This window comes from Fusarium odoratissimum, assembly GCF_000260195.1.
Source record: "Fusarium odoratissimum NRRL 54006 unplaced genomic scaffold supercont1.45, whole genome shotgun sequence".
Taxonomy (NCBI): Eukaryota; Fungi; Ascomycota; class Sordariomycetes; order Hypocreales; family Nectriaceae; genus Fusarium; species Fusarium odoratissimum.
In genome coordinates, this window is record NW_022158782.1 from 105,757 (window position 1) to 120,307 (window position 14,551).

General features: G+C 48.5%; 5 protein-coding genes across 5 annotated transcripts; 2 read left to right on the top strand and 3 right to left on the bottom strand.

The window, feature by feature from the left end:
- Positions 1 to 433: 433 nt before the first annotated feature.
- FOIG_14885 (uncharacterized protein) lies at positions 434 to 2,413 on the top strand (the record flags this gene model as incomplete). The annotated part of the gene is made up of 1 exon (XM_031216177.1): positions 434 to 2,413. The coding sequence occupies one exon, from the start codon at positions 434 to 436 to the stop codon at positions 2,411 to 2,413; it is 1,980 nt and encodes a 659-aa protein (XP_031054093.1).
- A 2,041-nt stretch (positions 2,414 to 4,454) lies between these two features.
- FOIG_14886 (uncharacterized protein) lies at positions 4,455 to 5,221 on the bottom strand (the record flags this gene model as incomplete). Its single annotated transcript, XM_031216178.1, has 3 exons — positions 4,455 to 4,698; positions 4,762 to 5,116; positions 5,188 to 5,221. 3 exons carry the CDS (start codon positions 5,219 to 5,221, stop codon positions 4,455 to 4,457), a joined length of 633 nt encoding a protein of 210 aa, XP_031054094.1.
- Positions 5,222 to 6,622: 1,401 nt separating this feature from the next.
- FOIG_14887 (uncharacterized protein) lies at positions 6,623 to 8,260 on the top strand (the record flags this gene model as incomplete). Its single annotated transcript, XM_031216179.1, has 5 exons — positions 6,623 to 6,854; positions 6,933 to 7,258; positions 7,317 to 7,410; positions 7,471 to 7,592; positions 7,658 to 8,260. 5 exons carry the CDS (start codon positions 6,623 to 6,625, stop codon positions 8,258 to 8,260), a joined length of 1,377 nt encoding a protein of 458 aa, XP_031054095.1.
- A 2,241-nt stretch (positions 8,261 to 10,501) lies between these two features.
- FOIG_14888 (uncharacterized protein) lies at positions 10,502 to 12,559 on the bottom strand (the record flags this gene model as incomplete). The annotated part of the gene is made up of 6 exons (XM_031216180.1): positions 10,502 to 10,708; positions 10,761 to 11,402; positions 11,457 to 11,547; positions 11,614 to 11,724; positions 11,780 to 11,891; positions 11,956 to 12,559. 6 exons carry the CDS (start codon positions 12,557 to 12,559, stop codon positions 10,502 to 10,504), a joined length of 1,767 nt encoding a protein of 588 aa, XP_031054096.1.
- An 878-nt stretch (positions 12,560 to 13,437) lies between these two features.
- Positions 13,438 to 14,397, bottom strand: FOIG_14889 (uncharacterized protein; the record flags this gene model as incomplete). Its single annotated transcript, XM_031216181.1, has 1 exon — positions 13,438 to 14,397. The coding sequence occupies one exon, from the start codon at positions 14,395 to 14,397 to the stop codon at positions 13,438 to 13,440; it is 960 nt and encodes a 319-aa protein (XP_031054097.1).
- Between the last annotated feature and the right edge of the window lie 154 nt (positions 14,398 to 14,551).

Sequence of the window (14,551 nt, forward strand, 5' to 3'; positions counted from 1 at the left end):
CACAGCCTAGCAGGTTCTGTATGTCAATCACTCAGGATGCCAACCAACTCAGCATACCCAGAGGGGTTTTATTTGCCCTAAGGGCGGCAAAATGTCGACAGGCTGGATGCTTATGTTCTTGATGACAACCTTGCCCATACGGATGTTATTTATAGATGCATACTAGAAACAAAAGTATGGAGCTAAACAAAGGTAGACATCTCTCAAACTCACATGTCAGACGTATGGATGTGTTGGATCCACACTCCTTTCACATGCGCTGCGTTTAATATGGGCTGCAGTTATGGTTTGAGAGTTTTACTTTCAAGCCTGCCTTGTTCGCAGGTTGTGAGGTTACCTATAAGTTATAAAACACCGTCGCAGACCAAAATTGAAGAGACAGTGATCTTATCCTACTCATCCAATACAAATGTCCTAATTCGCGCATCTGACTATGAGTGATTCTTCCACAATCCATGTGCCCGAAGCAACTGTCGGCTCCGTGAGTGAACGTGGCGGAGCGATCCCCGAGGAGGAATTGGACACCCTAGATGGTTATGAGTACGTCGTGGTTGGCTCAGGAGCCGGCGGAGGACCATTAGCCGCCAATCTCGCCCGGAATGGCCACAGAGTTCTTCTACTAGAAGCAGGCGATGACCAGGGATCCAACCCCAACCAACAGGTTCCTGCTTTCCATTCCAAATCAACAGAGGACGAAAAGATGCGCTGGGACTACTTCGTCAAACATTACGCAGACGAGAAAGCCGCGCAAAAAGACTCGAAAATGACCTGGGAGACACCAACGGGAACGCTTTATATCGGATTGAATCCACCCAGCGGATCAAAGCCGAAAGGAATCCTCTACCCGCGTGCAGGGACCCTTGGTGGTTGTACAGCACACAATGCCATGATCACCATCTATCCTCACGAAAATGATTGGTCAAACATCGCCACCCTGACCGGCGATGATTCGTGGCACCCGAACAATATGCGTCAGTACTTCAAGCGTCTGGAGCGCTGCGAGTATCTTCCAAATGGTACCCCTGGTCATGGCTTCACTGGATGGCTAGGTACAGATCGTGCTGATCTCAGACTGGCACTGGGGGACTTTAAGATCCTCTCAATAATCAGTGCTGCTGCTACTGCTATGGGGAATACGATCCTCGGGCTCATCCCCGAGAAAGTTTCCCAACTACTTGGACTCCTGCTGCGGGACATGAATTCCATTGATCCTCGCCGGGATATGACTGAGGGTATCTACCAAATCCCCCTGGCCATGAGTCACGGGAAACGAAGCGGTGTCCGCGACTTTCTTGTAGAGACTGCCAAGAAGTATCCGCTGGACATCAGGACAGGCTGCCTTGCCACCCGTGTGATTTTCGACGAGAGTTCGCTCGCAAACTCCACTCCGAAGGCGACTGGTGTCGAGTTTCTCGAAGGAAGCAGCTTGTATAAGGCCGATCCCCGGTCAAGTTCATCCACAAATGGCACTAAGCGACGAGTCCGCATCTCTCGAGAGGTCATCCTTGCGGCTGGGGCTTTCGGCACGCCACAGCTTCTGAAGCTGAGTGGCGTCGGTCCAATGGACGAGTTGCAAAAGTTTGGGATCCGTGTCGTCAAAGATATGCAGGGAGTTGGAACCAATCTCCAGGATCGCTACGAGATTCCCATCATTACTAAAATAGAGGACGACTTCCCAATCATAACAAAGTGCACGTTCGGGGAGCCTGAGGACCCGTGCCTCGCAGACTGGCACCTTCAGCGTGGACCCTATCTATCCAATGGACTCCCCATCGGGATAGTGAAGAAGTCCAGTCAAGCAGATGCCGACCCTGACCTTTTCATCTTTGGCGGTCCTGCATTCTTCAGGGGGTACTATCCTGGGTATTCGGAACTCACCACTTCGGACAAGAGACACTTCACGTGGGCCGTGCTCAAGGCTCACACACATAACCAGGACGGAACTATCATGCTCACCTCATCCAATCCTCGAGACGTGCCAGATATCAATTTCAATTACTTTACCACGTCTCAGGGTGGGATTGAGAAATCTGAGCGGGATCTCGGCGCCATTGCCGAAGGCGTTGCTTTCGCACGACGCATTATGGACGATGTCCTGCCGATTGCCACTGGGCCCCTTGAAGAAGCATTACCTGGCCGTCACTTGGCTTCTACTGAGCAGGTGAAAACATTCATTAGGAATGAGGCGTGGGGCCATCATGCTTCTTGCAGCTGCCCCATTGGATCGGATGGAGACCCCAAAGCCGTACTTGATTCTCGTTTTCGTGTTCGCGGTGTGAGCAACCTGCGCGTCGTTGATGCTTCTGTCTTTCCTCGTATTCCTGGGTTCTTTATAGTCCTTCCCATCCATATGGTTAGTGAGAAGGCGACTGATGTTATTCTTGAAGATATTGGCGAGAGAAGCCATGTCTGAAACGCCTCGCCGCCAGATATTGTCTGTTCACCTTACTTTCCTGGTCTATTCTTCTTTCATTTCTCATACTTTCATTAAGTCGTCGTATAGTCTGATGAATATTTATAAGGAACCTTTCTTTTTTTACCAATAAGTACCTCCGAATGACAGGTATCTATGCTTCTACTTTGGTTCCCGAATTGCTGACTCCGTGGGTTGCCTTCCTTCCACCTCCGCCCACTATCCCCTCACCTAGTTTTGCGGTATTTCCACATACAATAGTCATTCCGCTTGGCTCTCGCCTCGTGCCTCTTACGGTTCGCTGCTGCTCCTTGTGGTCTGAGGGCGTCCTGTTTTCAAAGCATATTCATCCAACCATGCAAGTAGCTCCCTTCATGCTCGTGCGCATGCTCCCGTCAAAAGTTAGTTTGTCTTCCGTTAAGTCTTGTAGCGACTGCGGTTCTGCTGAGCCCCCTATTACGTAGCAGCTGGTAACATAGCTTTTCGTTCCCCAAATACGTGTACAGCCGGAGAAGCATTGCTGATGTCTTGTTCTGTCGCTCGCCATTCGTATGTGGCATATATATGTTGAGTATATAGCACAGTCCTCATAAAACAGGAGCTGAAGGCTCATTTTCTGTAGTTATTCTATAACGGTTCGTATAGTTCGAGGTACGCCTTCTATGTCTTAAGAAACCTGCTCTAGGTATGCACTGGCCGTCAAGAGGGCAGGAGGAAGACCATCGGAACTTGCCCAGAAATAGACTGACCGACTTTGCTGTAGGCGACCGAGTCATCACGATGATGGTACCATAGAAACTGTCCAGGAGAAACGGACGAATCTCAAAAGCCTTCGAGTCTAGACGACTCATCTGCTGTGTAACTTCGACCGGTCGGATTCGTCGTATCGCCTTGCATAGTCAAAGAGCGACGATTGGCCACCTTGACGGCAAGACTGAGAGAATGGTAGGCCTCGAGATAAGGCTTAAACGTCTGTAGCTGGGGTATATTCTCGCGTACACGGATCCATTTGGTGGCGTCTTGTTAAAACGCCAGCGGGGATCAGTACTTTCAGATACTCACTGAGTATCACACAGTCACATGCAGCTATCATGCAATCACATGCAAAACCCATTCACATTCTGTGTGGCACTAGATAATTTAGACACGAAACCTCGGGAAACTCTGGAAAGTTTCAAAGCATGACTTAATAATGATGGCTGCCTTATTAAGCCCTTTAGGTCTTGTTTTCAGGATATTTATGAAGAACGTAGAGGGCCAGTTTCGAATATGGTTGCATGGTTAAATTGGGAGCTGATATCGTTTACTTTTATTACGACCCTTTTCGTTTAAGTTTTAAATATCCTGCCAGCTCCAGATTCCTTCGCAACTTGACTCGTTGCACTATGTCGCGCTGCTGTAATAGCATTTCATCAAAGAGTCACCAGGGCTTTTTCATTCACACATATTCATCTAGGATCCATTAATAAGGTTCCCGACCGTATGCAACGTGACGTTATTAATATCAATACTTGCAGATGTTTTGGTGTAACTTTATGCAGTCACATTTGAATTTGATTGATGACTTGGAAGAAAGCACGAAAACCTTAATCAGCTCCTGACCCCGTTGTGTAACGGAACTCAATATTAGCAATTTGGAGGACGGCCTGTGGTGCTGCCTCTCACTGATCACGACACAAAAGCCATTCAAGTATCTCTAGGGAGGTTTCGGCCGGTCGCTATTACGCAGTTGCCTACCAGGACTAAGCAGAAATCCCTTCAGTATTGGCTGCCACACTTTATAAACTATCGAAATGTCTCTGGAGAGGTTCTAGGTAGTAGGGCTGACAAAACTGCGACCCAAGGAGGGTTAAGGGACAGCAGCACACTGGTAATTTAGCTGACAGGGAAGGTTTGTGCTGGACGGCGCAACGAAGCTGTTCAGGCCCTCAAAAGTGCGGTACTCCGGCTCCTGGGTCATTATATCTTCCCTCCAGTTGGACAGCCCTGCGAGGAAGTCTCTGAGGGGCAGTTTGGAGACATCCTGGCCTTGGAAAAGCTTTTAGAAGAGGTCCTGCGACCATTTCTCGTATTTGGCGCTAACGTTTGAATGCCCGCGATAGATGAGGTTGAACTCAACGGAGACCTGGTTGCCGGTGCTCACGGGGAAATCGACCTTGTCAAAAACTTGGGAGAAGGACTCTCGCGGGTCCAGGACCCAGCTGGAGTCGGGAGCATAGTTCAGATTGAGGATTGTCCTTGTGTAGTCTGAGAGGTGATATTGACGTAGAGGCCGCAATGTGACACTGATAAGTTTGTCTGCAAAGCACTAATTTAACCTTAACCGTAAGTAGATTTAGAATACGTACAGTCTTGCGGTGTTAAAGAGGTCTTTGTCAATCTTTCTCTCTGCATCTTCCTTGCTCAAGCATGGATTCGGACCAAACCTTCCGCTCCCGTTAATTCGCTTCAGTTCTCCTGCCACATAGTTATGGAACCGACTAAATGTGATCAGCAACGCGTAGATGCCAGGCGGAAACCCCAGAAGACGGTGCTCAGAGAAGGTGTCAGGCTTGAGCATACCTCCTTTCATAGTGCGAACAGCTTCCTGTTCTTGCACGTTGTTGTCGTACAAAGGGGATAAGTCAAGGTAGGAGGAAGTGGATGAAATGCTAAAATCCGGGTTAGGAACCGTTTTGGTGTCGTCACCGGCACGGAACAAATCTAAATGTCGGTCAGTTTAACCTCAGGTGCGATACTGGCCCAAAAAAAGGGTTAGCGAAAAGGAGCCTAACCGTGGATGATAATGGTAGCCAAGTAGAAGAGCATACTCGAGATCTTGCTCAGTTGTTCTTTGGGCGGCCCCCGACTATAGTCAGTATTGTACCGAAAGGCTGAGGAACAAATCGGCCTCCGGTTGGGTTCAAAGTACCACGACTTCACTGTATCTAGTCTTCTCCGGTCCAGCTTGTGTCTGTTTTATTATCACCTCCTGCTGAGCCTTTCTGTGGCAAGAGACATCCGGCAGTGAGTTCCGTGCTATTACGCTGGACGTGAATGTTGAGTCAAGAACTGCCAAGATGAGGAATGGCTTTGTTGCATGGAGCCGGTAGCAGTGACGGTCCTGGGTCCCAGGCAGCCTGTGGTGGGGAACCAATTGTTAACAACCCAGCTAAGCTTCTGATCTGATTCCCAATCTTCAGCTAGTTGCCGTGTAGGTCCTTGCTTTAATAAGTTCGCTGTTGACGTGTCATGCCGTTGAAACGCCGTACGAGTGATAGCTTGCCGACCATATTATGAATACGGGAAGTCCCGTGCACCCCAGCTCAAGCCTGCGGCAACAGGTAGGGACCTCACGGGTTCAGCTGCGAAAGCGGTGTGTGCACATTATGCGCGGCTCAGCGCCCCTAGCTAGGAGTGCAGCGGCATGATGCGCTCGGCCCCTGGTTAGGAGGACGCTCATCTTCGTTTCTCAGCGACGATTCTTACTATCTATGCTATACTGTACTAATCTGGTTGAAATGAATTGCATGTGACCCGACAAAATAGCGTGCGGACCTTCCTGCATGACAGCCAACCTTAGCAGCTTGGAAATCCCCGGTCCCTACGGGGATCCGGCTCATGGCCCCGCCCAGGGCTATACATCGAGGGCTGAGGGTCGGTCGCAAACTCATCATTATATCTATGCAGACCGTCCACTCTACAGGGCTAGACGTAAGTTTCCATGCTTTTTGTCAAGATACGACAAGATACAAGTACCTCATACCGCAACTATTTTTAGTAACCTCGTTTAACTACAGTAGGTAACTTTAAGAAACTTTTACTAAAATATCATAAGCATGATGTGTTTATCAATGTACATTAACAACTAGACTCTCGAAAGTTTATCACATTTTAGAATTTTCAAAAACATCCGTTAAGAGGGAAGTCCACTGTTGGATTCGAACTTTGCCGATTATCAAGGTTTGGCAAGCTATCACCACCTTTTCCGCAAACCTTTTAACTTGGCTACTTGAATTGTGACGCCTAACTCCAATACGCTTAAATTACAGGGTCGCCTAGATTCTTTAATTCAAGGCCACATTTGACGGCCAACGTATTCCATTACCAGTATCTCAAGACCTGCATCGGCAAGACCAACATAGTTCAGAGGTTCCTTAGAACAACCCAGCCTCACAAACTAATAGCTTCTCCTCCCCTTTATTTTCCAACGATCCAACCTACTACACCATGCCGGAAGAAACGCCCAAGTTGGCAAGCTATCAGCGTATCATCCTGTGCTCAGACGGCACATGGCTTGCGTCCGATACGGGCGACAAGTCCACCCCTTCGAACGTCGCCAAGTTGGCTCGAGCGGTTGCGAACAATGGCCCTGATGCTAAAGGTAATATTGTCAAGCAGATTGTATCATACCATTCCGGCCTTGGAAGCGGAGACCTTCCATTTCAGAAAGCCATCTACGGTGAGTTGCTGAGACTAAGTCTCCCTCTTCGCTTTCTCTCGAACAGCTTTACTGACATTCTGCTACTGCATTTCACAGGCAGCTTCGGCTGGGGTCTCGACATCGAGGTGTCTCAAATCTATGACTTCATCTCTAATAACTACGAGCCTGGCGATGAGCTGTTCTTCTTTGGCTTCTCGCGTGGGGCTTTCACCGTGCGCTCGGTCGCTGGCCTGGTCTGCGACGTCGGCGTCCTTTCAGCTGTGCACATGTCCCGCTTCACGGAGATGTGGGAAGCCTACCGAGCGAATACTAGCGGTGAGCCCTTTAGGAATTCAGCGTGGTATCGGAATAATAAGGAAGAGCTGGGTCTCACGGATGTCAGGGTCAAGGTGGTTGGCGTGTGGGACACCGTTGGAGCTCTGGTACGTGATGCAAGATGTGATGGATACTGCTTCCGTTTAACTGACCTTGCATGGCTAGGGGATCCCAGAATGGCCCGTTGTGAGTTGGGCAACAAAAGCTGGCCTCCCAATCAACATGCGGTACGCATTCCACAATACGAAGGTATCAAAAAGTGAGTATTATCGCAAGTGTTCCTCGTAGAACGGCCAGGCCTAAATGACGACTCCTTCAGATCTAGACTATGCTTTTCAAGCCCTCGCTATTGACGAGAAACGACTAACCTTCCCTCCTACCCTCTGGCACAAGACTGTTGACGGTCCTGCGGAAGATCTGCAGCAATGCTGGTTTCCCGGCGTCCACGGCAACATCGGCGGCCAAAGAGACTATTTGCATGCCTCGGCTGACTTTGAAGAGATCAGTCACAACACATTTGCGTGGATGGCAAGTTCCTTCCCATCCTACTGCCTCAGTTACGATCCCAACCCACTGACTTCCTCATGCTTCAGGTGGACAATCTCTCTAACATGCTCACGTTTGAGGATGCCGCGATCAAGATTCTGATCAAGGAGCATCACCGGGCGCTCAATTCCATCAATATTACCAGCGGCTGGGGCTGTGGACCGATCGTCGACAATTTCTCTGGGCTGCAAGGCCTCTTCTTCTGGCTTCTTGGGAAGAAAGACCGCGCACCGGGCAGTTATCCTCGGGACCCAGGCGACGGCACTAGTGGCGCCACGAACGAGTATTTCCACCCTATCACCCGGATCCGCAAGGAAATCCTTGGCTACAACCCAATGCCATTGCAGGGATATTCCATCGAGAGACCCCATGGCAGTGCGGGGTGGAAGTGGGTGAAGAGCGGCGTCCAGTCGATACCCGAGTACGTAATGCACCCGGAGAAGAAGATGAGCGTCGCGTATGAAGAGAATGGGAGGGTGAAGTATCGAGTCGAGTCGAGTTTATCGAGATTGCTGTGCCCGGAGAATATCCTGTTGGATCTGGATAGAGACAATGGGATATAAACTGATAAACAGGGTCGTGGGCTGAGTGATCATTAGACATTAGCACCTGAGTGAACGAAGAGTTCAACGATAGCAGAGAGCCAGTGTATGCGTGGTCAACCAAGCCCCAAAGGTTTCAGGTTTTCCAATCACAACGTATTATCATGTTAAAGCCCTCCGTCCTATAAGGCTTTTCTTATATTGTGGAAAATTATCTAGCTAACAGGTATGCCATCAAAATAGGTGACTTATCATGGCGCTCTTTCGTTTCCACTAGCAGGATGGTGCGTTGATCTGTTGAGATGCATACTCCAACTGTATCGCGTTCTTGATACCTGAGATACTCTTCTCCTTTCTGACGTCCCGTCCTATGCCTAACCAAGCCCTAGAGCGGCAGACCAGCTTTGAGCGCTCATATAAGGGGTGAAAAGTCCACATACAGAGATGGTACGGTCTCCGGATGCAAAACACAATTCCATCGGCAGAACTTACTAACTGGAAAGATCGAGAAGCAGAGTAGCATGTGAAATACTCATGATTTTATGGTTATGACAGAACCTATCAGCTAGTACGGACATACTGACTCGTTAAAGAACCTGAGTGAGGAATACCGGTTCGATAGGTCACATTCTATGACTCTCGCCTTCGGTGAGAATCGATATAACCAGATTTAATGTCTCATTGCTAAAGCATTATTTAATGGTGACTCAGCGATGACAAACTACAGCTGGGATAAGCGGACTTCAAATTTGACTTCCAGGCTATCCATGACGATTCTTGTACCTCGTCTTTAATGACAAATGCAGCCAGTGGGATGACTCATTATTGAAGGTATGGTGAGCAGTCGCGGCCTCGCGGAGAGAGGTGCTAGAACCATATGGCTTAAAATTGAGACCTTAAGGATCCATCCGTCTTGTGTGGTGATACAAATGAGAACCCTACATAGAACAGATTTCCGGTCATACACAGTCTACAATGCGGTGGTGTCTCGCATCAACGTCAGCCCCTGGCAACCCACTTCAGCCCTTGAGGGAAACTCTAATATTGCGTCATGCCACCCCTCTCGTATAAGCCGTCTTTGTAGTGTGGGCGTAACTTTCCTGTCACCTGTATTCCAGTAAGCTTTCGCATATACCAGTAGCCTGTTGTACATGTACTTAACCTGGTGTTAAGAAAGATTAAGGATTATGGCATGATAAACAAGGTTCAGCATGTGAATAAGTGAATTATTTCTAGAGGTTGCGCTGTGGAATTGTGCTATAATGGTGATGACCATGTGAAGGTCTCAAGATTTCGAGATCCGCTAATTTCACATGCACGGGGTAGCGGGTTACTGTGAGATGAATATAAACGCAATTGAAGGGCGCAAGGTTCATGAAAAAGGCTTAAGGTAGCTTTTAGTGAGAAAAAGATGTATCACTCCCTGTTACTGTGTTCCTGCACCCGCGTAAGAGCAATTAACTAGCAGGTGTAGCCCCCTTACGACAATTACCTTGCCACAAGCCGCTCTACTCAAATAAGACTAGAACCTACGGTGCCGGATGAGCTACAGCTCAACTTAATAATGGATTGATCATCTCCATAACTTTTTTAGCCGCCGTATTATGTGTAGTCTATGTAGAGTATTAATAAAAGAGATTTTATAATATAAAATATAAAATTATAATAATATGTATTACTTTATTTTATTTTATTATTATCATTATCTTTAAGTTCATAAGTTAGCTTTAAAAGAAATATTTAAATGTTTTTAAAATTTAATTTAGTTTTACATATTTCTTACCCCTCAAAAGGTAAAGTATTATTAAGTTAATATTATTATAATTAGCTGTCTTAATTTTAGCCTAAACCTAGCTGTATATAAGCCAGCTAGAAAGGCTTGCTCTTTAGCTGGCCCTAATCTTCTCTTGCAACCTGCTTTAAAGGCTACTCTTGGGTTGACCCTACCGCATACCACGCTCTAATTGTCTAACACGCTTCCACAATAAGTCATGTGATCCGAATTCTGATAAAGGCATTCCAGGGAGAACCGATGGAGGCCAACTTTTACTGAAGAGATTGGTCCTGTTCTTGGTGGTCGATGAATATGAAATGATACTGGTTGAACTATTTCAATCAAGAAGGAAAAGTTTATCTTTTTCTGTGCCCCATGCTTCGCGACCGCTTCAAGGTCACTGAGTGCAAAAAGTACAATGAAAACCTCTCGTTCAAGCTTAATCCAATAACTAGCTCCGCTCTGACAGCCGACATAACACAAGCAGGCTAATCAGTGTCAATGCCGTTGGGATATCCCTTGGCCTCCTCATGAACCGGAAATGGCCAGCGACCCGGGTATTTGGTGACCACTGGCTTGCCCCAAACTTCGTCGTATGGCTTCGGGGCCCCAGTAGAGAATTTTGCAAGCAGTTCAGGTGTCGCTCCGCTGTAGTCAACCAGCGGCTTTCGTACGCTTCTATCCCACGCATTGACCTAGTTTCACACATTAGGATGGGCAAAGATTGCAAGGAACTCAACAACTTACCCAGTTACCATGCGCTGCCACATGAAGTCTCAGTGGCATCTCCACCAGGCAAACAGGACCCGCAGTGATGTTCTGTGCGTCCAGGATGATCAGGTAGGTGATCTCGCGCCTCTTGTCTCTCGCAACACACACCAGGTGGCCATCGCCCTCGGGTGCCTCTTTGCTCCTGGGAACGAAGCAAGGCTCATGGACCATGACGGTGTCACCGCCTTGCCACACCTTAGACACGCCAGTGTGCGTATCCACGTGCACTATACCGTCCCACAAGCCGCTGCCCCAGATGACGCCCCAAGTGTGCCTGTAGGGCTTGCCGACATACCTGTCGTCGATGCGGGCCATCTCACCATTGACGTGGCTGAGGACCTGTGGCAGATCAAGTTTATTCGATTCTGCTTTGGGATCGATGGTGAATCTAACAAGCTTCCCAACCATCCTATTGGGATTCGAGGGCCCGAGCTCAGGGTGAGCGTCTACGAACGACGATAACCCATCGCCATCGGTGAAGAAAAGGTCAAAGTAGAATTTGCCATTCTCCTCGAAGTGGTTGGAGAAATGCACCCATCCGTGGTTCTTGGGGCCGTAAAACCATTTGATGTCCTCGGGTTTGGGGTTTCGTCTTGGTAAAAGACCAAAGGTCAAAGGCTGCTACTCGTCAGTACAGGTGACTCGGGACGGATGATGAGGAAGGATACGCACCAGAAATCTATTGAAGCGAAACTGGGCCTCCCCAGAATTTCTCATAAAATCAACATTTGTCTCGTATGGAAGCAACCCGAACAGAATCCAACTAGATTCACATACTCCGTTAGTCACACGATGTGGGGAAAATAGAGGAGAGAAGTGGTGGCCTTACTTGTCGGAGAAGGCGAAATCGTGTGACCATCCGACAAATGGAGTCTTGACCCAGCATTCCTCCTGTTTCACTCCATCCTTGTCGAACAGATAGTAAACAAGGTCGTTTGAACTTAAGACAGGCCAATTAGCGATCTCAAACATAAGGGAGATATACAACTACTCACCCAATTCCTGAGGCCTCCATTCCAAATCCAAGCAGCTCGCCCGTGGAATAGTCCACCTTTGGATGAGACGTAAATGACATGGAGTTCAACTGGCCGTCAAAGTCGGTCAATCCTATATGGCCCATTAGCATCGCACAAACAGAAAGTATCCGATATGGTCAAGGCAAGTCACGTACCAAATGTCTCCAGTGTATCAGGATCCATGAGGATCGGAGGGCTATCATCTTTGGGGATGAGCAGCTTTTCCCTAAAGAAATGAACGTGCACGTTGCCCGGAGATTGAACTTCATCCTTCACCCTCGGATCGCCAGAGAAGATATTTCGATAGCTTCCAAAGAGAGGTTCCCGAGCGATGCGTTCAAACACGAAGCGTGGCGTGCGCACATACTTCTGCTTAAAGTCGACAACGCCATTGGAGATGCGCCACGCGTCAACGGCTCCATCGCCATTGATCCAGATGTCTCTGGGGTTGTTGGGGTCTACCTTGTTGCGGCGAGCCCAGATCTGGTCGCACACGATACGGTAGAATGTTCCGTCGATCTCCGAGGGCATCGTACCGTGGACCACGCAGGATGCAAGTTCAGCGTCAAAGCGACCTGGTATATCGATGCCTGTAGAGAAGCCTGGGAGAGACTGCTCGAACTGGAACTTCTCGGCGAGGCCGAGGTTGCCCTTTCTGGACTCGATAGTTGCCGTGTCTTCGGAATGGTAGAGCTTGAGCTCGCCGATGTCTTTCAGCTCGTGCATGAGCGACTGTTGGACTTCTTTGTTGGTTGCCATTTTTGAGTTAATGACTAGTAATGAAGTTGGAATATGGTGATGTGCAGTGGAATGTCCTTGTCAATTTGATGAAGAGGCATGGCGATGCCATCTTTAATCGGCTTTAGACAATCGATTTGCTGTAATGGACACATATAACTTGATCCTTTCTATCCTTGGTGGCATCAATGAGTGGCCTTGATCGCTTCGATCGCACCAATGGCTACGATGGCTACAGGAACTACCTGGCTTTAGTGGCTCCAGTGGCTACGATGGCTCCAGTGGATCCAGCAGCGGCATGGCGTATTAGCTCGGCTGACGTTCGACACTAGTCCTGTTTCTGGTGGCCATGTTTAGGTATCGCAATTCAGCTTCATGACGAAGTGAAGAGAACACAGCCACCAGACACGCTACCCCATGGGGCAGGCGGGTCAAGATTAGAATACACTTCTTGCGATACCTGTGCATGTCGGAAAGCACTGTCAAACTGTCACCCTACTGGCTGTTTTCGACTTCAGTTACAGGAACCAACGGTACGCATTTGCGAATGATGTGAGCCACTCTCGAAGAAACGGTCCAAAGCTCTTTGCCTAGTGTGTTGGCTGCAACACGAGCAGACCATGGTAGAGTGAAGGTTTCTCAAGAGCAGGGGATGATGAACAGTCATTTACAACGCAATTTTCGATCTGATACTTCTTGCTCTTTCTATCTGGCAACTTCTTATCTTTGACGCTTGCAAGATGTTGTCGCAATAACAACAATCGTGAAATTTCTGTGCCAGAAGCATCACGACCGTATTAGGATATGCATCGATCTTTAAATTGTAAATAAAGGACATCTTGATGAGCAGTGTGTATGCTTAAAGCGTAAGGGACACAGTGTTCCCACATTTGTCTCATCTAATTTGCTGATCCCTCAATCTCCCCTCTCATCCATTCCACGAGATCGTTCCCCCACGATTCCTCCCTTGCAATATCTGTACCCAACGCAAGGAAAGGACTAATGTGATTATGGCCTCCCCATGTCGAAACAACAAGACCCGGTGCTGGAGAAGTAGATCTCTTGTTCCTCCATGTGGATATGAAGCATCGCACGGGGGAGAGGATCTCATCCTCGGGATCCAGTGAGACACTTCCTACGTGTATCTGAACCTTGCCTCGCTCCAAAGACTTCCAGACCGAATCATCTGCCAGATACATCAAGCCATACGGGCATTTCTGAGCCAGATCGTCACCGTAGTATGAATGCAGTACGTCCGCGCGATCTGGCGCAGCTTTGGAAAAGTCAAAGGGCACAGACAGCAGAGTCACACCTCTGAGACGTACACCACCACCTATCGTAACCTTATTCAGAGTGCTTTGAAACGCAGGGTGGAAGAGGAAAGTCGACCAGTGGATACCGCCGGCAGAGTTTCCCAGCCCGAAGAGATCTCTTTTCTGTCCCTGGAAGTGCTCTGTGATCCACTCGATCGCTGCTGCAATGTCCTCCCCTCCCGATGGGAACTTGGCATCGTGGGTGTTGACAAGTCGGTAGTTGATTACTACCGCTGTGAAACCACGAGATGCGAAGAAGTAGCCAGCGTTGGAGTAGACCAGATCTCCGGGGATGGGGAGATTCTTGTCTCCCGCAACAAGACCGCCACCATGTGCCCAAAGGATCACCGGGGAGTTGGCTGAGTTTTCCTTTGGCTTATAAAGATCGAGGTTTTGTCTAGTATGTTGGCCGTATTGATGGGTCTCTCTCTCTTTGAAGACGGAATGTATCGCGGGAGCGTTCTGCTGAAGCAGTTCTGTATAGATTTGCATAGTCGGCGAAAGCACGGCTTTGATATCGGTGCCCAGGGCAGGTAGACGATCCATGATGATGATGATGAAGATATGTCAAGATGTGGATAATGCTCAGTGATGAGGAGAATATTGATGGAACATGAATGGTCATGGAATTGGGAGGCTAATATGCACCTACACAGCAAGAAATGGGAAAGTAGTCATCGGCTGTCGACACGCAAGCTAT